This window comes from Mesoplodon mirus, assembly GCF_964341445.2.
Source record: "Mesoplodon mirus genome assembly, chromosome: 2".
NCBI lineage: Eukaryota > Metazoa > Chordata > Mammalia > Artiodactyla > Ziphiidae > Mesoplodon > Mesoplodon mirus.
The window spans coordinates 220,090,978-220,115,531 of NC_138977.1; the positions used below are offsets into that span (position 1 = coordinate 220,090,978).

General features: G+C 46.0%; 1 protein-coding gene across 3 annotated transcripts in view; it reads left to right on the forward strand.

Annotated features, from left to right (window-relative positions):
• The window catches only part of PLPP4 (phospholipid phosphatase 4), a 138,393-nt gene extending 115,518 nt beyond the window's left edge, over positions 1-22,875 (forward strand). For all 3 annotated transcript variants that reach the window (XM_082635985.1, XM_082635987.1, XM_082635986.1), the window contains 2 exons: positions 2,111-2,281; positions 22,329-22,875. In XM_082635985.1, the coding sequence (XP_082492111.1) occupies positions 2,111-2,281; positions 22,329-22,528 (371 nt within the window). In that variant the 3' untranslated portion in view covers positions 22,529-22,875. The remainder of the gene's footprint in view (positions 1-2,110; positions 2,282-22,328) is intronic.
• The last annotated feature ends 1,679 nt before the right edge of the window (positions 22,876-24,554 follow it).

The following is a 24,554-nucleotide window of genomic DNA, read 5'->3' on the forward strand; positions in this document are numbered from 1 at the left end:
TGTTTAATTTGATTGCTGAAAAAATTCTGCTTTGGTACAAGCTTGTGTTCATACTTGGGGAACCCCGTTTAAGAAGACACATTATTATCAGAGATAATTTGTTAACGTTTCAGGTTATTCATTTTTATGTACTATAACCGTGATTATCTTGAACCTACAAGTTAGGCTCTTGCTTTTTTCTCTTAACATTGTGTCCTAAGTATTGTCCGTAGTGCTACATAATCACAATAATTTCCATGGTTGCATCATAATCCATTGAATGGAAATATCCCAGTTCTTTATCTTTACATTTTCCCATAATTATAAATAACTTTGAGCAGAATATCTTCTAGATTTCTCTATAGTTTTGTATTATTTCCTGAAGATGGACTCTCAGAGATGTTGTATAAAGACCATGAATGTGCTGTAGGCCAGACCTTCTCAGGCTTTGGGGCACACACAGCTCGCTTGTGGATCTGGTGAAATACGGATTCTAACTCAGTAGGTCTGGGGTGGGTCTGACATTCTGTATTTGTGACAAACTCACTGATGCCGAGGCCGCTGCTCAGGTTTCAGACAGTCTCTTAAAGTCCTTGGTGTTATGGCATTAGACCCATTCTACCAAATCTACCAAATCACTGTGCGGTCTGGTTACCTAGGAGCTCTGCCCCTCAGGCCTCAGGAGTATTTTCTCATCAAGAGGAAAGTTTTGAATAGGCTGGTGTCTAGAGACGGTGGGAGCTGTAGCCCCTGCCTTCAACAAAAGCATCTAAACTCACTCCTGGCCGCCATTACACTCACCTGGGGAGGACTTCCCTGGTGGCGCAGTGGTTAAGAATCTGCCTGCTAATGCAGGGGACACGGATTCAAGCCCTGGTGCGGGAAGATCCCACATGCCTCAGAACAACTAAGCCCGTGCGCCACAACTACTGAGCCTGCGCTCTAGAGCCCGCAAGCCACAACTACTGAGCCCATGTGCCACAACTACTGAAGCCCATGTGCCTAGAGCCCGTGCTCCACAACAAGAGAAGCCACCGCAATGAGAAGCCCGTGCACTGCAGTGAAGAGTAGCCCCCACTCGCCGCAACTAGAGAAAGCCGCGTGCAGCAACGAAGACCCAACGCAGCCCAAAAAATAATAATAAATAAATAAATATTTTTTAAAAAATAGAATCACCTGGGGAGTCCACACACACACACACACACACACACGCACACACACACAGGCACGCACGCACGCACACCACTAAGGTCCACTCCAGACCAGTGCAAACAGAATGTCTGATGATGATACCTGGCTACCAGTAGTTTTGAAAACTTCCCAGGTTTTAAGGTGACTCCTTGTATAGCCGGGGTTGAGGACCATAGTTCTAAGCCCACAGAAGACCCACCTTACTCACTGAGTTCAACTGTGGTTTAAACCTGACTGGATGGAAAGCTTGGGGTTCACATACTACCCCCGACTCCACACTGTCGACAGTGGATTCAGCACAGCTATGAGTTGTCTTTGCAATTCTAAACATTAATAACCATAATTTTTAAGAGAAAATAAGGAATTTGTCATCACTGGCTTCTCTGTCAAGCTCACTTCTCCACGGCACTTACTGTTGCAGGTTCACTGAACGCCACCAAGCCAAGAATTCCTTACTTTCCCTCTCCCTTCAAAGCTATGCTGTCATCACAGTCATTTGTTTTGCATGCACTCTTTTTTCTTGTAGAACTCAACACATTGTGTTGAAACTCTCTATTAGCGTGGCCATCACCTTCGTTCAGACCGTGAGCCCCTTGAGACCAGATACAGACTCCGAGGCATCTTTTTATTCCCCCCACCTTGATCAGTGCCTGTCTAGCACACAGTAGACACCCATTAAGTCATTGTTTCATGAATGAATGAATGAAATAGAATAGATTTTGATCACATGCAAGCCTGGAAGGTCATTCTCATTGTTGACCTATTCTCATTCTCATACCAGCGTGGTTCTAGCAAGGGCACAGATTGCCTAGATGGTGCCCGGTGCCAACATGGCCTTGGCCCTGGTAGTGTGCAAGATGGCAGACAGAATGCTCAGGGTGCCCTGTGTCCCTGCTGCTTCCCATCTGCTAGAGTAACACCTGCTGTTTCTCTTCGGCAGTCGCCTTTTCAGGACTTGGCTTCACGACGTTTTACTTGGCTGGCAAGCTTCACTGCTTCACCGAGAGTGGGCGGGGGAAGAGCTGGCGGCTCTGTGCTGCCATCCTGCCCCTGTACTGCGCCATGATGATCGCCCTGTCCCGCATGTGCGACTACAAGCATCACTGGCAAGGTGAGTTCCTGCCTGGGGCCCGCCCAGTCCTTGGGCCGTCTGCCTCTTTCCTGCAGGGAAGGGGGGAGACATGCACCTACTGGTGAGAGGTAAGTGCCCACTGTGAGAAACCAGAGTAGGCTGAAATGACAGAGCAGACACAGTTTTAAAGAAAATACACCTGTTCAGGTGAGTTCTGGCCTTCATACTGTCCTTGCTGGGGACAGAATCGGAGTTCCTCCCCATCCTTCATGCTCCAGTAGACCCCTCAGGTCCTGCTAGGATGGCAGGCCCTCAGTCACAGACTTAGATGGACTTCCCTGCTGGACCCCTTGCCTCCATCTCAGACTCGATGCCAAGTGGTTGTTGGCTCCTTTCACATCTCAAATCCATCCCACAAGGACATATCTGTCACCATGTCCAGCCCAGAGATGGATGCCAGCAGCCACTGCAAGGCTGAGTGAGGCTTACCTGTATGTATCAGTCCTGGGGTATCTGTGCAAAGTCAAAACAACACAGAACAAGTGAGGGGCTTGTTCCTGGAATAAAACTAAACCATGCCATGCCCCTCTGCAGATCAGCTGCAGCTCTCAGCTTGACTGGGCCACAGTAGCATCTGCCACAGCAAGAAAGGGAGCAGAGGCAGAGGCGACGTCCACAGGACATGTGGCCTCCAGGAGTGCAGGCTCTAGGGCTGTGTTTCCCAAAGGCCAATCCTCAGATCACCTGGATCAGGCCACTCGCAGCTAGGAACTGGATTCTTGGGGGTGGGTCTGGAGTGGCGGCCAGGAATCTGCATTGTTAACAAGCCAGTTTGTTAATTCTGATGAAGTCTGAGAATTACCATGGAGAGCTCCACTGTGTCAGCTTTCAGCAAATGCACTGAATTAAATGTGCCTAATCCAGCTTCCCTGGACGAATGGCCTTCCACGATTGGTCTGTGGCCTCCCCCTGCTCTTCCTTTCCTGCCTTCCTACTGTCAGCAGGCACCGTTCCCCTCCTGCCCCTTTTCTGACCGCCCTCTTCTCACCTCTTCCCGGGTGTTCCAGTAGTAGTGTGGCTGCAGTTGAGGCTAGAGGTGAGGGGGCTCCTGGTTGGAGGTGCCTTTGCCCCACCTTCTTCGGCCGCCTTGTGCTCCTTCTCTGGCCTCGGCTCCACCCTCCACCCTCCTGGAACTCACGCTCTGGGTGTCATGAGCCCTCCAGCTTCAGCCTTGGGTGGGGAAGGGGGAAAGGGAGACTGATGCACAGTCTGGACAGGTGGAGGCATCAAGTACTGATCGGGATCTTGAGGCCATGCTGATGGGGGCAGTCAGTCGAGGCCCATCAGTCTGGATCCTGAGCCCTCCCTTGTTCTCTGCTTTTATCAGTGACTTGGATGCAGTTCTGGATATAGGAGGCCACGTAATGAGAGGGGGGCAGGGAGAGGATCACTGTGCCAACAACACAAGGGCATAACCATCGCCCCCTCGGAACTAGGACTATTTTCCAACAGAATCATTGCGGCGCATGTGATTAGGGCATTTCCCCATGAGAACTGTTATGGGCTAGATGGCATTTCACGGACTGCTTCTCATTGATCCTTGTAAACTGTAGTTTCTTCTCCTGAACGTGGGAACAATAATCCCCCAATATTTCCCAGAGCCGTTTCACAGGCTGAATGAAATAATGGATCTGAGTGTACTTTGTAAATGAAAATGTATTGCACAAATGTGAATCAGTATTGTCGATGCTTAGTGCATCATTTCTAAAGAAGGATGTGTGTGTTTCCCAAACCACTGATTTCGAGGTGGACACGCTTTTGGAACATGGTCTATTTGTAAGCTGTGAATCCCTGGTTTCCACTTGTATTCAGCCACTTAGGATCTGAGAAATGATTAAGGGTTTTAGAGTTGAAGAGATTTGGGCTTCCTCTTGGAAGGTAGTAAGAGCTTTAGGGTAGTGATTGTGTCTTGAAAACCTAAGACGTGAGGTTGGCCTCTATTAAATGCTCTTCTGTTACTCATTACCGAGCTGCGGCTGGCGTGTCATGAAAGGATGCAGGATCACAGCTCTTGGCTTTGGGGAGATGCTGGACTTCTGATGTAGCTGGTGCACTCGAGGCCTGCTGGCAACAGGGCTTCACACCCATTCTATCCAACTGGCACAGAAAGGAACTTGGAGCAGTAGAGGGAGAATATTAATGCTCTGTGGGCTGATGGGAAAGCAAAGCAAGAGAATGTATGATCAGTGGTGTTTAGGGCCATACTTGGGATGGGGGGGGTCAAACCAAAATTGCATCATGGTAGACTCCTGCAGCCAAAACTGAACGTGCCTCAGTTGGTACAGGTCGTGGGTGTGGCCCAACTATCCATTCAGCTGTGCCATCGTCTGTTCAGTTTGTACCCTGGAGTCAGCCAGGAGTGGAGTGTGCCTTTCCTTGGATCCTCTAATGGGCTCTGAGTCAGGCTTATTTCACCTGAATTCCCCTTTATGAGGCCATCCATCACTGTCTATACCAGTGGTCTCAATGGGGGGGCAACTGAACCTCCCAGGGGACATTTAGCAATGACTGGAGACATCTTCACAAGTAGAGGTGGTGTTTGTGGTGGGTGCTACTGGCATATGGTAGATAGAGGCCAGGGATGCTATTAAACATCCTACAGTGCACAAGATAGCACCTTCCCCACAGCCCCGAATGTCTCTTGCTGAGGTTGAGAAAGCCTGACCTGTAGCCACATCTCAGCTCCATCTTTCTTTCCCTTATTACGTGTTAAGAAGACGCCATGTTGAGTGAGTGGCAAATTGTATTCATTCAACACTCACTTATTCAGGGAGTAATCAAAGAGGCTGCCAAGGTTTCCAGCTTGGAGAAGGGATGGATAGTGAGGCCTTCGACTGCTGTGCAGGTGGGTGTTTGAGGCAGGATGCCCGACCGAGATTAGTAAGTTGTTGCTCTTTGGTGGACTGAGCTGTTCAGTGACCATGGGCGGGGGTCATCTGTCATGATGAGAATTCACGGGGAGACCCATAGGCAGCAGCACAACCTGAGAACCTCTCATTATAGACTTTAGTTAGCAACATTAATATTATGAGATTTTTATGACTCCATTCCAGTTTTGATTTAAGCAACTGCGCCTGATGTGGAAGGATATCCAGTTACTCGATTACATATTCATATACAGTAAATAGCCCATATCTCAAACGCTTTGCTCTGTTCATTATCATAGTGGTTTTCTGTTATCGACGCCCTTCTGGTCTTTTCTGCCTTTCCAGCTCCACTCCAAACACACAAGTCTGTTGTTTCATTAAGTGAGGAGGGCACAGGCCGTGGTCTGGAGGGGCAGCGAAACACTTAGCAGGACCTCTTCAGAAATAAAAGCACTGGCTGGATAATAAATCTTTATCTGGCTAAGGTCCTCCACGTCTTTGTGACATGCTGGCTTTCTGGTCAACCAGAAGCTAGAGAGTCCATGGGTGATGCCAACCACAGGGCCAGTGCTTCACAAAGAAGCTTACCTTTGTGATTAACTGTGTGTTTTCAGAGTTAAAACTTGTGGAATTTCCATGCTGGGAAGAACATCTGGAGAGAAAAACGCACAGAAAGAACAGAGCGCCTCATTGAACTCTCTTCTGCCCCAACTCACAGTCTTGTGTGTGTGTGGCTTCCAGTCAGTGGACAGTTATCGCTAGAAGGGTCAGGAGTGCGTTGTTTTTCTCCATTAATGGACTTAATAAGGAGCTGCCTCTGCCCTCAGATCCCTGTATCTGCATCCAGGCTTTCCTTGTGTGACTCCAGCTTTCAGGTAGCCTTGTAACCAACACTGATTCTCTAATCATAGGTCATTTGAAGCAGCCCTGAGTGCCTGTGTAGTGTTTCGTCATAAGAAAGAGCACCTCCCTCTGAATATGATCCAGAAAACCGTGTCTCAAGGGAGGAAGCAGTCATTTGTTTCCACCCAGCCTGAGGCTGGAATGCATCCATGTCAGTCACAGATACCATGCTTGACTGGGCTGAAAATTTCAGGATGGTGCCATTGCCTTTGCCAGGTTTCTCTGACCGGGCTGTGAAGGGTCTGTGATGTGAAATGAATTTACGTGTAGTTTCCAGTCTCTGCAGATGGGGTGTTTGGGGACAGGGACACTGTGCCCGACTGTACATGAGCCACACTAAAAAGCCAGGTAGAGGCTGCTCCCTCCTCTCCCCCCCCCCCACACACACAGTTGAGGGACACACACTGTTCACCAGGCCTCCCTCCCTTGGGCTGTCAGAAGCAATCTCTAAATTTTCTAAATGAAGTGACTTGAAAAGGAGACTTTTGGAATGAAACCATTGTTCCCACCAGAACCCACCAGCCTTACATAGAGCAAGAACACTGAGGTTCTCCCTCCGAGATCCCCCGTCATCTCCCCTCATCTTCCCTCTGCAGTCAGCTGTCCCGGGTGGTGGGGTCTGCATTCACACTCGTCTTCAGCTGCCCAATGCTGCTGCTTGGGGTCTGGGGACCTCTGAGCCTTGACTGCCCATGAGCCTGCCCATCTCTGCCTTCATACCCAGGGCATCCCCGGGGGAGGGCTCGAGCAGTCTGCAGCCCCAGGCCGCCCCCTCCCTTTTAATCAGAACCCACTGGACAGAGAGCTTTGGGCCTCAAGAGAGGCTTTCTCAGCCAGGCCCTCTGCCCTCTGCCCTCTGCCCTGGCGTCCCTCATTTCTTAGTTCCCAGGGAAGATAGGTTTTGGCTGCTCCCAAGTCTCGTTGACCGCCTGGCTTCATTTATTCCAGGGAAGCTCCCCTCTGTTTGCTGTGATTTTCTCTGGTTTCTTCTGTTGGCTCTATGTTCAGAATAGTTCTAGAATCCAACTTCCTTCTCCCACTGTAGTCCACCCTCACCTGTTGCCTGGGTTATTGCTGAAGCCCTGCTACCATCCTCCCTCCTTCCTCCTTCGCCCCTCACACTGCAGCCAGAACGAGCCTTTAAAGCCCTGTCACACGTGGTGCCTCACCTCCGCGAAAAGCCCCTGGTCACTCCCCACTGCTGTCAGCGTCAAAGCCCAGGTCCTGCAGTGGCGTTAAGATCTGGTCCCTCAGTTCCTGCCTCCCTGTCAGTATTCTGCGCTGCCCCTCCTTGTTCATGCCAGCACTTTCCCACCTCAGGACCTTTGCACTGGCTCTCTCCCGTGCCTGGAATGCTCTTCTCTCAGATGTGTGTGTGGCTCCTTCCCTTCCCCCTCCTAATCTTAGCTTGAGTGAGGCTGTCTTAAGTGACCATTCTGCTGAAATCGCAGCCCGTCCACCACACTTCCTGTGGCTCTCACTTTTGCTCATTTATTGCCACCGTCTGACAAACTAAGTCATTTCTTAGTATTGATTATTGTCCATTCTTATCTACTTGAGTAGGAGTCTGCAAACTTTTTCTGTAAAGGGTCAGATAGTAAATATCTTAGGCTTTATGTGGGTCATACAGTCTCTGTTGTAGCTCCTCAAGTTGGCAATGGTGGCGTGAAAGCAGCTATAGACAGCATGTAAATGAATGGTGCACATAGTTTGCTGAGCTCTGTACTAGAATATACTCTCTCTGTGTGCAGGGATTTGTGTCTCTTTTGTTGGCATGACACTTAGTAGGTACTTGTGTTAGTTTCCTAGGGCTGCTGTAACAAAGTTCCACAAACTGAGTGGCTTGGAAGAATAGAAATCATCTCATGGTCCTGGAGGCTAGAAGCGGAAAATCAAGGTGTTGGCCAGCCACACTCCCTCTGACACCTGTCCGGGAAAGAGCCTTCCTTGCCTCTTCCAGCTTCTTAGCCCCAGATATTTCTTGGCTTATGGAGGCATAATTCCAGTCTCTGCCTCCATCTTTACATGGTATTTTCATTGTGTTTCTTCACATCATGTTCCCTCCATGTGTGTCTGTCCCTGTGTCCAAATTTCTCCTTTTTATAAGGACACCAGTCATTATTAGATTAGAGCCCGTTCTACTGATCTGATTTTAACCTGCTCATCCTTGTACAGACTCTATATCCAAATAAGGCTATATTCTGAGGTACTGGGGGTTAGGACTTCAGCATATCTTTTGGAGGAACAATTCTTGATGCATAACGGTGCTCAATAAATATGTGTGGAACGAATGAATGAATGACTTTGGCTAAATCATATTCCTTTCTTACTAGTATCATTTTTTCTATACACTGGTTTTACTAAAATTATTCTTTGCAAGTTCTTTCTCTTCAAAAAGGAACAAAAGAAGTGAACTTTACAGTTCATCCATTCACTCATTCATTATGTTGCCTGTGTGCCAGGCATTCTCTGATGGGGGCACAGTATTGAGGTAGACAGACTTGGCGCTGCCCTGCCAGCTTACAGTATACCAGGTGGATTGTGCATTCTGTGCTATGTAAGTTCTTTTATAGAAACTCAAAGTCACAAAAACAGGACGCTTCATTAGTAGTAGAATAAAAAGAACAGAAACAATCATGTGAGGTTGTTGAGTTATCCAGAGCTGGTATTTACCCTAGGGTCTTGGGTCATAGAGCCCAAGGCACACAAGGTCCCAAGTCACACCAGCTGAGTGATGTTGGTTGTTGCCATGGCAACAGAGAAGGATGTGTTCCTCCCAAGGACTTGACAGCACATCTTCAGAAGCCTTTCTGCTTGTTTGTGTCAGAGCAGGTGAGCAGGGCTGGCACTCAGTAGGCCAGACTCCATGAGACCCTTTCCTGTCCTTTGACCTCATGAGAAGGGGTTGGGGTCATGCCCATTTTATGGGTAAGGATTCAAATCCAGGTTGCCTGATTCAAAGTCTAGCCCTCTTTCTACTACCATTGGAGCATACTAGGTGTTGATTCTAACCTCCCCTTTTAAATAGCTTTGTTGAGGTATAATTCATAACTCATAATTCATAAATTCTCCCTTTTAAAGTGCACAATTCAGAAGTTTTTAGTATCTTCAGAGTTGTACAACCATCACCACCATCCAATTCCAGAAAATGTTCATATCTTCCATCCACTGCAGCCCCTGGCAGCCATGAATCTACTTTCTTTCTCTGGATCTCCCTCTTCTGGACATTGCATATTCTGGGCATCACACAATATGTGGCCTTTTGTGGCTGGTGGTGTCTGTTCTTTAGTGCGTCTTGTAAATGTTATTCAGTGCATCTCAGTTCACCAAACATTTACTGAATGTCTGCTGGGCTCTGGGGAAATGAAGGTGAGGCAGTCAAGGTGCGAGTCAACACCGAGAGGTAGATGTGGGCTGAGAGGTGCACAGGCAGCAGCCCAGAGAGCCAGTGGGGACCCTGGTCCAGGCTGAGGGGACGTGGAACACCCTTCTTTTCCAGCCCACACCAGAAGCCTAGTCAACTTACGTCCTATAGACTTATAATGACACCACCCCCTGAGAGAAGATGGACCTTCCTTCAGTTTCTCAGACTTGCCACGCCCCTTCCTTCCTCCTCCCTGCCTCCACTTCCCCCTCCCCCGGCTTCACACCTGGTTATCCTGCAGGGCTGGCTGGTGGCTCTTGGCGTCAGTGAAACTCCCCCGGTCCAGACAAGCCAGGGCGCTCTGCTGGCCGATCTCACAGACCCACCTTCTCCCTCATGGCGCGCACTATAGCTGCAGCTCACTGATACGACTGTCACTTCCCCTAGGACTGGGAACATGTCTGTTTTGTTCAGCCTCGTGTCCTAGGACCGGGCATCACGCCTGACACCTGATCCCCATGCAACATACGTGATGGATGAATGACATGAAGGCTGAGTGAGGAGACTGCAGCGTGTGTACTCCGGGGACACGGAGCTCCACATGTGCCCCCACTGAATCACAGCCCCACCCCGTCCCATGCTACCATATTTGGGGTGAAGTCAATCCCAAGTAGTTTCTTTCCCTAATAAAGGCCCACTTGTCCCCTGCCTGCTTTTCTGTCAGCACACGCTCTACAGAATGTGAATGTGATTTCATCAAGTGGCACTTGGTGGCATTCTCTCTCATAAAGTAAGTCATTTTGTGAATCTTGTTCACCACCTTTGTGATAAACAAAGCCCTGGATGACTGTGCTGAGAAGGCGCCTTCGCTAGACCTTTCATTGCCCTGGTTCCTTCTGATAACTGTGGTGGCACCTATGATACCACTTTTTATTCATGCCATTAAATGGGAAAACAACATTGACAGCAATCACCATTCTCTGGTTGCTGCCGCACCAGTCAGCCTGGGGAACATATACTCAGAATGATTTGATGTCTTTTGGTCAGTGATGCACCTAATAAAATGCCTTGTCACAGAAAATAGAAAGTCAAATGGCATTATTTGTAGGTTTTGCTGTGTGATCTGTTCAGTAGTCAATGGCTTAAATGCAGTTGTCCTGGATCATTTCAGATACTAATAAAAATAACACCCTGTGGGGCTGTTCTCTGGGGCTATTGGAAAAACAAAACAATAGTGTGACTCTAAGGCCTTGAACTGGAAAAAGCCCTGGCACTTTTCACAGGCTGCTGGCCACAGGCTTTGTGAAGAGTTTCTCAATTTAAGGAATTTGATTTAATCGCATTAATTATGCTTGTGACTCCACTGAGGAATTCATAGTACATATCACTTTCCAGTTTCTTGGGTGACAAATGTTTTCTAAGTTCACGTGTTTATTTAAAATGCTGTGAAAGTTTGGCCATGCTAAAGAGATGACAACTGTAGACGGCTGACTTGGTGTGTGAGAAGAAGGATGGGGAAGGACTAGAAAGCCCCCAGTAGTGCCGGAGAGGAACGGAGGAACAGTGGTAGACACTACTTTTTTAGACAATGTATTTTAAGGTCTTGTTTTGTGTTGTGCTCTGGGATATACTGCTCAGAAGCAGTTCTCATTAAATCATTGTCACGACTCTATGACGTGGATATTGAAATTTGCGTTTGAGAGCTAGGGAGACTGAGGCTCCGAGGTGCAGTGACTTGCCCTGGTCAGGGCTGCAGTGTCTTTGTCGAGGATTCCTCAGCTGGGAGGATTCTCAGGCCGGGGGTGAGAGTAGATGCTGGATACCTTACCATGGCCCCAGATGCCTGCTCTGGGAGCAAGAATGGGCCCCTGGGTCTCACTGATATCTCTCCGATGGTCCTCTCCTCCCCTACTACCTTGGAGGCTACTCACCAGGGCTGAGTGGCCACTAATCTGTTTGCCTCGCTTTTCTGCCAGGTGGTGGCCACAGTCTCACCGTGTTTGCACTCCTATGGAGAGGAAGTAGCTACAGTTATTCATTCTCTCTCTGACCTGTTAGAATGACCTTTGTTTGTAAGAGATGTTTTATCCCAATCAAGAATAGGACCTACTTTCTGGATATGCCTTGGCAGTTTCCAAATGATCTGAAGGCAGTCTCAGTAGGCTGACCCTGGGGACCAAATTCCTGGGACACTCACATAAGAAGGCCTCTCAGCGGCCATGCACTTGCTCCTAATGAGGGAACTGAGGCCCAGAGAGGGGAACGTGGCCCACACAGGACACCACAGGACAGTAACCAGAATCTAGCCCCCAGTTACTGTGCACGTATTCATTCATCCACTTCCTTCCGCCAACTTAATTCTGCGTAAGGTGAGCAAAGTGCTGTTCCAGGCACTGAGGAATCAACAGCCAATGACCCAGACAGAGGCCCCTGCCCTGGTGGAGTGTAGAGTCCAGTGTTAAACATTACATCATTGCACAGCTCGGAACTATTTGCCATTCTTATCCCCCAGGGGCTAATGAAAGTGTATCCCTGGGAGACAGGGTCTAGTCTGGAGGTCAGGTGATGCATCCTTGCACAAGGATGTTGAGTTGAGCTTGGAAGGATGAGTAGAAATTGAATAGGTGAGATGAAGGGAAGGGATTCCCAGTATGGAAGGGCAGAAGGGGGAGGAAGCAGAACTATTGGAGAAACAGAAGGAAGACGGTGGCTGCAGCAGAGTCAGGGGACGGGGATGGCTGAGAGGTTGGCAGGACCAGCTTTGTGGCTTTGAAGGCCGTAGGGGCTTAATCAAGTCCCTAAGAGCAGTGGGAAGGCATCTAATCAGGCAGACAACCTCATCTATTGTTATGGAATATGATGTTATGGAAAAACCCAAACAAACTTTTTGGCCAACCCAATATTTGCACTTGGGAAACAATCCCTAGCAGCTGTGTCCACCCTCAGATGCCAGAGCAGGGTCTGGGCACCTGTTCTGCACACAGTAGACCTTCATTCTGCCATCATAGGAATGCCTGTGTTCCTTACCTGTTTTTTTTTTTTCTGCTTTATAACCAAGTGAATCAGTCATACATATACATCTGTTCCCCCATCCCTTCCCTCTTGCCTCTCCCTCCCTCCCACCCTCCCTATCCCACCCCTCTAGGTGGTCACAAAGCACCGAGCTGATCTCCCTGTGCTATGCAGCTGCTTCCCAATACCTATCTACCTTACATTTGGTACTGTATATATGTCCATGCCTCTCTTTCGCTTTGTCACAGCTTACCCTTCCCCCTCCCCATATCCTCAAGTCCATTCTCAAGTAGGTCTGTGTCTTTATTCCTGTTTTACCCCTAGGTTCTTCATGACATTTTTTTTTCTTAAATTCCATATATATGTGTTAGCATACGGTATTTGTCTTTCTCTTTCTGACTTACTTCACTCTGTATGACAGACTCTAGGTCTATCTACCGCATTACAAATAGCTCAGTTTCGTTTCTTTTTATGGATGAGTAATATTCCATTGTATATACGTGCCACATCTTCTTTATCCATTCATCCGATGATGGACACTTAGGTTGTTTCCAGCTCCGGGCTATTGTGAATAGAGCTGCAATGAACATTTTGGTACATGTCTCTTTTTGAATTATGGTTTTCTCAGGGTATATGCCTAGTAGTGGGATTGCTGGGTCATATGGTAGTTCTATTTGTAGTTTTTTAAGGAACCTCCATACTGTTCTCCATAGTGGCTGTACCAATTCACATTCCCACCAGCAGTGCAAGAGTGTTCCCTTTTCTCCACACCCTCTCCAGCATTTATTGTTTCTAGATTTCTTTTTTTTTTTTTAGGCTTGTATTACTTCATGTTTATTATTAAGCAGTTAAATTATAAAGCCCAACCTGCTGATTTTGATAGAGTACCCAAATTGATAATACAGAATAATAATGACAAAAATCAATTGCAAGGCTTTATGGCTTGCCAAACTGAGAGTATGTAGGAGTAAAGCAAATTCAAACTGATGTGTTTGCTTTCAGCCGAAGAATATGAATTAGAAAACATCTAGAGGTGGAGAAACGGCACTTGCTGCCTTTGTCGGAGATTAATGTTTATTCAGCAATAAACAACTTAATTGTAAACCATATGTCTGGAGGAATTTAGAGATTCACTGATTTTCCATGCAACGTTTTGATATATGGGTGTTGTAAGTTTCTGAAGGCTTCTATTAGTCAGTAGCATGTTGCAGTTGTTTTGAAATACTTTATGAACAGAAAGTAAAAAAATAAGTAAATAGGTAGAACATAAGAGGAGAACACTCAATAATTATTGACAATCCAAAAATTGAAATATTTTCTAAAATAACTCTAATCTAGAATCGTCTATAATGTCATGAAGGTTTTTAAAATTTTAATTTTAGTGCATTTTTTTAAATTAGTTTCTGCTTTATAACAAAGTGAATCAGTCATACATATACATCTGTTCCCACATCCCTTCCCTCATGCATCTCCCTCCCTCCCACCCTCCCCATCCCACCCCTCCAGGCGGTCACAAAGCACCGAGCTGATCTCCCTGTGCTCTGCGGCTGCTTCCCACTATCTATCTACCTTACGTTTGGTAGTGTATATATGTCCATGCCTCTCTTTCACTTTGTCACAGCTTACCCTTCCCCCTCCCCATATCCTCAAGTCCATTCTCAAGTAGGTCTGTGTCTTTATTCCCGTTTTACCCCTAGGTTCTTCATGACATTTTTTTTTTAATTCCATATATATGTGTTAGCATACGGTATTTGTCTTTCTCTTTCTGACTTACTTCACTCTGTATGACAGACTCTAGGTCTATCCACCTCATTACAAATAGCTCAGTTTCGTTTCTTTTTATGGCTGAGTAATATTCCATTGTATATATGTGCCACATCTTCTTTATCCATTCATCCGATGATGGACACTTAGGTTGTTTCCATCTCCGGGCTATTGTGAATAGAGCTGCGATGAACATTTTGGTACATGTCTCTTTTTGAATTATGGTTTTCTCAGGGTATATGCCTAGTAGTGGGATTGCTGGGTCATATGGTAGTTCTATTTGTAGTTTTTTAAGGAACCTCCATACCGTTCTCCATAGTGGCTGTACCAATTCACATTCCCACCAGCAGTGCAAGAGTGTTCCCTTTTCTCCACACCCTCTCCAGCATTTATTGTTTCTAGATTTCTTGATGATGGCCATTCTGACTGGTGTGAGATGATATCTCATTGTAGTTCTGATTTGCATTTCTCTAATGATTAATGATGTTGAGCATTCTTTCATGTGTTTGTTGGCAGTCTGTATATCTTCTTTGGAGAAATGCCTATTTAAGTCTTCTGCCCATTTTTGGATTGGGTTGTTTGTTTTTTTGCTATTGAGCTGCATGAGCTGTTTATAAATTTTGGAGATTAATCCTTTGTCAGTTGCTTCATTTGCAAATATTTTCTCCCATTCTGAGGGTTGTCTTTTGGTCTTGTTTATGGTTTCCTTTGCTGTGCAAAAGCTTTGAAGTTTCATTAGGTCCCATTTGTTTATCTGTGTTTTTATTTCCATTTCTCTAGGAGGTGGGTCCAAAAGGATCTTGCTGTGATTTATGTCATAGAGTGTTCTGCCTATGTTTTCCTCTAAGAGTTTGATAGTGTCTGGCCTTACATTTAGGTCTTTAATCCATTTTGAGCTTATTTTTGTGTATGGTGTTAGGGAGTGATCTAATCTCATACTTTTACATGTCCCTGTCCAGTTTTCCCAGCACCACTTATTGAAGAGGCTGTCCTTTCTCCACTGTACATTCCTGCCTCCTTTATCAAAGATAAGGTGACCATATGTGCGTGGGTTTAACTCTGGGCTTTCTATCCTGTTCCATTGATCTATCTTTCTGTTTTCATGCCAGTACCACAGTGTCTTGATTATTGTAGCTTTGTAGTATAGTCTGAAGTCAGGGAGCCTGATTCCTCCAGCTCCGTTTTTCATTCTCAAGATTGCTTTGGCTATTCGGGGTCTTTTGTTTTTCCAAACAAATTTTGAAATTTTTTGTTCTAGTTCTGTGAAAAATGCCAGTGGTAGTTTGATAGGGATTGCATTGAATCTGTAGATTGCTTTGGGTAGTAGAGTCATTTTCACAATATTGATTCTTCCAATCCAGGAGCATGGTATATCTCTCCATCTATTTGTATCATCTTTAATTTCTTTCATCAGTGTCTTATAATTTTCTGCATACAGGTCTTTTGTCTCCTTAGGTAGGTTTATTCCTATATATTTTATTCTTTTTGTGGCAATGGTAAATGGGAGTGTTTTCTTGATTTCACTTTCAGATTTTTCATCATTAGTGTACAGGAATGCCAGAGATTTCTGTGCATTAATTTTGTATCCTGCTACTTTACCAAATTCATTGATTAGCTCTAGTAGTTTTCTGGTAGCATCTTTAGGATTCTCTATGTATAGTATCATGTCATCTGCAAACAGTGACAGCTTTACTTCTTCTTTTCCAATTTGGATTCCTTTTATTTCCTTTTCTTCTCTGATTGCTGTGGCTAAAACTTCCAAAACTAAGTTGAATAAGAGTGGTGAGAGTGGGCAGCCTTGTCTTGTTCCTGATCTTAGTGGAAATGGTTTCAGTTTTTCACCATTGAGGACGATGCTGGCTGTGGGTTTGTCATATATGGCCTTTATTATGTTGAGGAAAGTTCCCTCTATGCCTACTTTCTGCAGGGTTTTTATCATAAATGGGTGTTGAATTTTGTCGAAAGCTTTCTCTGCATCTATTGAGATGATCATATGGTTTTTCTCCTTCAATTTGTTAATATGGTGTATCACATTGATTTGCGTATATTGAAGAATCCTTGCATTCCTGGAATAAACCCCACTTGATCATGGTGTATGATCCTTTTAATGTGCTGTTGGATTCTGTTTGCTAGTATTTTGTTGAGGATTTTTGCATCTATGTTCATCAGTGATATTGGCCTGTAGTTTTCTTTCTTTGTGACATCCTTGTCTGGTTTTGGTATCAACGTGATGGTGGCCTCGTAGAATGAGTTTGGGAGTGTTCCTCCCTCTGCTATATTTTGGAAGAGTTTGAGAAGGATAGGTGTTAGCTCTTCTCTAAATGCTTGATAGAATTCACCTGTGAAGCCATCTGGTCCTGGGCTTTTGTTTGTTGGAAGATTTTTTATCACAGTTTCAATTTCAGTGCTTGTGATTGGTCTGTTCATATTTTCTATTTCTTCCTGATTCAGTCTTGGCAGGTTGTGCATTTCTAAGAATTTGTCCATTTCTTCCAGGTTGTCCATTTTATTGGCATAGAGTTGCTTGTAGTAATCTCTCATGATCTTTTGTATTTCTGCATTGTCAGTTGTTACTTCTCCTTTTTCATTTCTAATTCTATTGATTTGAGTCTTCTCCCTTTTTTTCTTGATGAGTCTGGCTAATGGTTTATCAATTTTGTTTATCTTCTCAAAGAACCAGCTTTTAGTTTTATTGATCTTTGCTATCGTTTCCTTCATTTCTTTTTCATTTATTTCTGATCTGATCTTTATGATTTCTTTCCTTCTGCTAACTTTGGGGGTTTTTTGTTCTTCTTTCTCTAATTGCTTTAGGTGCAGGTTCAGGTTGTTTACTCGAGATGTTTCCTGTTTCTTAAGGTGGGATTGTATTGCTATAAACTTCCCTCTCAGAACTGCTTTTGCTGCATAGGTTTTGGGTCGTCGTGTCTCCATTGTCATTTGTTTCTAGGTATTTTTTTATTTCCTCTTTGATTTCTTCAGTGATCACTTCGTTATTGAGTAGTGTGTTGTTTAGCCTCCATGTGTTTGTATTTTTGTTTTTGTTTTTGTTTTTTTTTGTGGTACACAGGCCTCCCACTGTTGTGGCCTCTCCCGTTGCAGAGCACAGGCTCCGGACGTGCAGGCTCAGCGGCCATGGCTCACGGGCCCAGCCGCTCCGCAGCATGTGGGATCTTCCCAGACCGGGGCACGAACCCGTGTCCCCTGCATCGGCAGGCGGACTCTCAACCACTGCGCCACCAGGGAAGCCCCATGTGTTTGTATTTTTTACAGATCTTTTCCTGTAATTGATATCTAGTCTCATAGCATTGTGGTCAGAAAAGATACTTGATACAACTTCAATTTTCTTAAAGTTACTAAGGCTTGATTTGTGACCCAAGATATGATCTATCCTGGAGAATGTTCCATGAGCACTTGAGAAAAATGTGTATTCTGTTGTTTTTGGATGGAATGTCCTATAAATATCAATTAAGTCCATCTTGTTTAATGTATCATTTAAACTTGTGTTTCCTTATTTATTTTCATTTTGGATGATCTGTCCATTGGTGAAAGTGGGGTGTTAAAGTCCCCTACTATGATTGTGTTACTGTCGATTTCCCCTTTTATGGCTGTTAGTATTTGCCTTATGTATTGAGGTGCTCCTATGTTGGGTGCATAAATATTTACAATTGTTGTATCTTCTTCTTGGATCGATCCCTTGATCATTATGTAGTGTCCTTCTTTGTGTCTTCTAATAGTCTTTATTTTAAAGTCTATTTTGTCTGATATAAGAATTGCTACTCCAGCTTTCTTTTGATTTCCATTTGCATAGAATATCTTTTTCCATCCTCTTACTTTCAATCTATATGTGTCTCTAGGTCTGACGTGGGTCTCTTGTAGACAGCATATATATGGGTCTTGTTTTTGTATCCATTCAGCCAATCTGTGTCTTTTGGTGGGAGCATTTAGTCCATTTACATTTAAGGTAATTATCGATATGTATGTTCCTATTCCCATTTCCTTAATTGTTTTGGGTTCGTTACTGTAGGTATTTTCCTTCTGTTGTGTTTCTTGCCTAGAGAAGTTCCTTTAGCATTTGTTGTAAAGCTGGTTTGGTGGTGCTGAACTCTCTCAGCTTTTGCTTGTCTGTAAAGGTTTTAATTTCTCCATCAAATCTGAATGAGATCCTTGCTGGGTAGAGTAATCTTGGTTGCAGGATTTTCTCCTTCATCACTTTAATTATGTCCTGCCACTCCCTTCTGGCTTGTAGAGTTTCTGCTGAGAGATCAGCTATTAATCTGATGGGGATTCCCTTGTGTGTTATTTGTTGCTTTTCCCTTGCTGCTTTTAATATGATTTCTTTGTGTTTAATTTTTGACAGTTTGATTAATATGTGTCTTGGCGTATTTCTCCTTGGATTTATTCTGTATGGGACTCTCTGTGCCTCCTGGACTTGATTAACTATTTCCTTTTCCATATTAGGGAAGTTTTCAACTATAATCTCTTCAAATATTTTCTCAGTCCCTTTCTTTTTCTCTTCTTCTTCTGGAACCCCTATAATTCGAATGTTGGTGCGTTTAATGTTGTCCCAGAGGTCTCTGAGACTGTCCTCTGTTCTTTTCATTCTTTTTTCTTTATTTTGCTCTGCAGCAGTTATTTCCACTATTTTATCTTCCACCTCACTTATCCGTTCTTCTGCCTCAGTTTTTCTGCTATTGATCCCATCTAGAGTATTTTTCATTTCATTTATTGTGTTTTAAATCAATGCTTGATTCATCTTTAGTTCTTCTAGGTCCTTGTTAACTGTTTCTTGCATTTTATCTATTCTATTTCTAGATTTTGGATCTGGGAAATAGAATCTTGGATCATCTTTACTATCATTATTCTGAATTCTTTTTCAGGTAGACTGCCTATTTCCTCTTCATTTGTTAGGTCTGGTGGGTTTTTATCTTGCTCCTTCTCCTGCTGTGTGTTTTTCTGTCTTCTCATTTTGCTTATGTTACTGTGTTTGGGGTCTCCTTTTTGCAGGCTGCAGGTTCGTAGTTCCCGTTGTTTTTGGTGTCTGTCCCCAGTGGCTAAGGTTGGTTCAGTGGGTTGTGTAGGCTTTCTGGTGGAGGGGACTAGTGCCTGTGTTCTGGTGGATGAGGCTGGATATTGTCTTTCTGGTGGACAGGTCCACGTCTGGTGGTGTATTTTGGGGTGTCTGTGGACTTTTTATGATTTTAGGCAGCCTCTCTGCTAATGGGTGGTGTTGTGTTCCTGTCTTGCTAGTTGTTTGGCATAGGGTGTCCAGCACTGTAGCTTGCTGGTCGTTGAGTGAAGTTGGGTGCTGGTGTGGAGATGGAGATCTCTGGAAGATTTTCGCCGTTTGATATTATGTGGAGCTGGGAGGTCTCTTGTGGACAGTGTCCTGAAGTTGGCTCTCCCACCTCAGAGGCACAGCACTGACTCCTGGCTCCTCAATTTGGGATGATTTGTTGTCTATTCATGTATTCCACAGATGCAGGGTACATCAAGTTGATTGTGGAGCTTTAATCCGCTGCTTCTGAGGCTGCTGGGAGAGATTTCCCTTTCTCTTCTTTGTTCTCACAGCTCCCGTGTCTCAGCTTTGGATTTGGCCCCACCTATCCATGTAGGTCGCTGGAGGGCGTCTGTTCTTCGCTCAGACAGGAAAGGGTTAAAGGAGCAGCCTCTTCGGGGACTCTGGCTCACTCAGGCCGGGGGGCAGGGAGGGGCACGGAGTGCGGGTGGAGCCTGCAGCGGCAGAGGCCCGCGTGACGTTGCACCAGCCCGAGGCGCGCCGTGCGTTCTCCCAGGGAAGCCGTCCCTGGATCCCGGGACCCCGGCAGTGACGGGCTGCACAGGCTCCCCGGAAGGGGGGCGTGGACAGTGACCTGCGCTCGCACACAGGCCTCGTGGCGGCGGCAGCAGCCCCAGCATCCCACGCCCATCTCTGGGGTCCGCGCTTTCAGCCGTGGCTCGCGCCCGTCTCTGGAGCTCCTCCAAGCAGCGCTCTTAATCCGCTCTCCTCGCGCACCAGGAAACAAAGAGGGAAGAAAAAGTCTCTTGCCTCTTCGGCAGGTCCAAACTTTTTCCCGGACTCCCTCCCAGCTAGCTGTGGCGCATTAGCCCCTTCAGACTGTTCACACCACCAACCCCAGTCCTCTCCCTGCACTCTGACTGAAGCCCGAGCCTCAGCTCCCAGCGCCGCCCGCCCCGGTGGGCGAGCAGACAAGCCTCTCGGGCTGGTGAGTGTCGGTTGGCACCGATCCTCTGTGCAGGAATCTCTCCGCTTTGCCCTACCCAGGTACGTGGGGAGTTTCTTGCCTTTTGGGAGGTTTGAGGTCTTCTGCCAGCGTACAGTAGGTGTTCTGTAGGAGTTGTTCCATGTGTAGCTCTATTTCTGGTGTATCTGTGGGCAGGAAGGTGATCTCCGCGTCTTACTCTTCCGCCATCTTCCCCGGAAGTGCTCCTTACCTGTTTTGATGCTGTTTATAGATAAAATTACATGCACTAAATTACTATATTTATTTGAAAGAGCTTAAAGCTATTTATTATAGTGATTTTAAACGTTTTACTCTTAGTCTAGTAAAAATGCTGAAGGTAGAAGCAATTCTTCAAAAGATAATAAAATACCAAAATATTGTCATTTTCCTCAGAGATGATCCCCGTTATTCTAGATGGAGCCAGAATACCTATCACAAAAGGGCTGATAAGTGGGGTGCAGATATCTAAGGGTTGAACAGTTTGTTTCCTTGGAAGATATATTTCTTTGACAGCCACCCCAAATTCCCCTGCAGGAGACACAGGAGAGTCAGCTTGTGACTTAAACTGAGGTCAGTACACAGTGTGTGGCTTACTGGGAAGGGTCTGGAGACTTAACATCCCCGTCACTGGTAAAGGAAAGCTGTTGTCCCCCATCTGAACCCAGGTGCACTGCCCTTCGGTCATGGCCTGCTGTGTTCTGAAAGCTGGGACAACAGAAAGCTTGGGATGAACCTGCCAGGGTTTGAGCACAGCCTTGAGAAGCAGTGCAGGTCAGAGTCGGGACACCAGAGTTCAAGGCCAGTTCCATCATTAACAAGGGGTGGGGCCATGGAAGGTTTGTTGGCCTCTCTGAGCCTGAATTTCTTCTGTAAAATGGGGCTGATGCTCCCTGCCCATAGCAAGTGTGGGCGATTCAACAAGGTAATGAAGGTGAAAGTGGAAACCCCCAAATGGAGGATGACAGTTCAGCCTGGCAGCGACCTTCATGAGAGTGCAAAGTTTCTCTTATCAGGGGAGGTCTTCCATTATTTTAGGACCTTTTTGGCAAGAATAACCCATAGTCAGTTTAAAGGGCATGCATGCACATGACACACACATGCACACACACACACAAGCACACACACACACAAACACACACAGTGAAGATTGTTGGGTTGGGCTGCTTTCATGGGGTCTCTACTGGGAACCAGCTGAATGCCTTTTTTGGCAAGGGGCCGCCATAGAGGTGGTGAAGAGGCCTGTTTCACCCGCAGATACCCTCTCCTGTCTTGTCTGCCCCCCTAGCACCCTCCAACTTGACAAAATCTGCAGCTTTTTGGAGGCATTGGGCCCCTCCCGCCGGGACTGTCGAGTTTGCCAATCCTGGTGTATCATAAAATGTTTCATTCACTTTGTGACTCAGAAGTTTCATTTCATCCCTGGGAAATCACTGACTGTGAGGCCCCGCTGGGCTTCTGTGGTGCACCGGCAGCGTTGCAGGAGTCCAGTGGGAACTTGCTAAAGGAAAAGAAATGACAGCCCCCGAGGGTATCCAGATCCCATGGAGATGGCCGGAATTCTTCCAGAATTTGGACTTGATTTTCAAAATCAAGAAGGCAAATCTGAGTTCATGCTGTGTTCAGCTGCATATTCTATAAAGAGAAGACTCAAGTACACGTTTAAAAGGGATGTTTAAGTTCTAAAATGATAAGAGTTTGCAGAGGCCGCAAGATCTATAGATCCAGTGAGGTTTCTCTTTGCTTTAGTCTTTCAGGGAGTCCAATCAGCAAACCAGTCATTGAAGCTGGTAGGAAAAGTGCTTTCTGGAAAACATAACTGGCCACATTTGAATGAATCATAACGCGTTTCTCCCGGTTCTGCTCTTCTGTCCTAGATTCTTTTGTTGGTGGAGTCATTGGCCTCATTTTTGCCTACATTTGCTACAGACAGCACTACCCACCTCTGGCCAACACAGCTTGTCACAAACCGTACGTCAGCCTACGAGTCCCGCCGTCGCTGAAGAAAGATGAGAGGCCCACGGCCGACAGCGCAGCCAGCCTGCCCCCTGAGGGGATCACCGAGGGCCCCGTATGACTGGGACCTCGGAGGATGGACGCTGAGCCCAGGCCACGCTCTACCACCTGTCATAACACGGTAGAAGAGGTTTTCTGTAGTGTGTTCCTCATCAGTTGTTTCTCTACCTTATCCTTCTGCTTCCATTTTGCCGACGGTGTTCCTGCTACTTTAAATGTCTACTTTCAGCTCTCCTGAATTTGCAGGGGAAGGACCCAGGAACATTCTCTGAGAGACCTGTGGGTTTGGAAGGAGGCTGCAAGGGTGGGCGGGCACAGCTTGGTCGATTCCTCCATCTGAAATGTTTTCTATCTCAGCCACCGTCCGATGATTTCATGATTGTAAAGCGTAATAAAATGTCCCACCTGGAAGACGTGGTGTTGGCCGTGCAGCACACAAGTCATTCGGGGCTGCAGTGAGTCTCACATCCGCCGCCGGGTGAGCAGCTGGCCCAGCGCTAGCTCTGGCTGTGGTCGTTCTAGGTGTGGAGCTGGGGGCAAAGGCTGAGAACTTTCACAACAGTCAGCCACAGCTTATGTCTCTGAAATGGACTTGCAACTTGGAGATACAGCCTTAGTATCTCCAGGGCTTTTTGCATCGTTGAATCTAGAAGGAAGTGAGATGAATAAGCTCACGCATAGGCTTCCACCAAACACGATGCAAATAAAGATCCCAAGCATGGGGAGGGGGTCACTGCAGTTTTCTGAGGGCCCTGGCTACTGTATCCTTTCAAGGGAACGGCTGGGTGACGATGGAGTAAGCAGCCTCCAGGTAGGAGTTCTTCCCCTGTAGGATCCCAGTGCTTGAAAGCTTCTTCAGGCGGTGGCGGCACGTCCCCATTCCTATCTGGCAGGTGGCATTACAGCATGATGGGGCGCGGCAGAAGGTGCCAGAGCACAGTCAGCAGTGTGCTGTCTCTTGCTCAGCTCTTTGAACTGTTTAAAAGCGGCCAGTCGAGAACCGTTTTTAGTCTCAGTACAGAGCCTGCCGCTCCTCAGCCGGCTGGTTCTCTTCAAAGCAGCAGGTGTCCCTCCGTTCAGTTCTGGTCACGCGCCCCAAGTGGTTCTCCAGATTGCTGGGCCTGCTGCGATGCGAAGCGTTTCTGGTGTCTGAAGACTGTCACTTCCCAGCAGTCCATGGAACAGACTGCATTTGGAAAGACTCGAGTGGCTGGAGAAGTGGTCACCTGCATAGCTCTGCCCTGGGTGTGCCCGTTGGAACCATCAGGATGTCTGTGATCAGCCACGTCCGCTGCGGGCTCAGCCTGGAAGTGTGTGAAGATCTTATCAAATGAGCCCCAGTGCAGCCCTCCTGCTGTGGTCCTTCCAAAGCTGTGTCTGCACCGAGCCAGGGAGCCACCATCCTGTTGTGGGGTCGGGGGAGCGGAAGTCTTGAAGTGACATCCTTCCAAAGTCAGATGTTTTTAAATTGCAGCAGTTACACTCACAAGCAACTTTGAAAACACATGTGAGATACTTTAAACGCTAAGTCATAGCAATTCATGAGACATCATTCTAAACCCAGAGCCGAAATTCATGTAAAATTTTAAACAATATTCTGATCTAACTAAAAATTTCGTCATTTTCAAAATAAAGTCAAAAATAAAAATGCAGGAAAAGGAGCCTTTGCTACCTACTGTTTAAAAAAAGAACACCCAATGCAGCCCGTATACTTCTTTGATTCCGGTTTTCCCCATACTCTGCATAGCAAGCAGAATGAAAGTGAGAGAGTTAACACTTCACTTAATGATGACAAAATTCTGGACCGTGAAATGTAAATTTAATATAAACACATTTAAAGATAAATGGAAGGACTCTGAAAAGTAACAAAGAACAGAACGTTGTTAATGCTGATGATTATTCAGTTGAAAGTCCTGAGACAGGCCATGTAAATGCTTTCATTAAATTGTAATTAAAATCACAAAGGGCGTAATAACCTGAAGTGTGTGGCAGGATCCTTAGGAGACATAATTAACAGTACGAGCCAGTTCACAAAAGGCAGGTGTTTTTGTGGATCCATATATTTTAATTTCACGCTCCATTAAGGT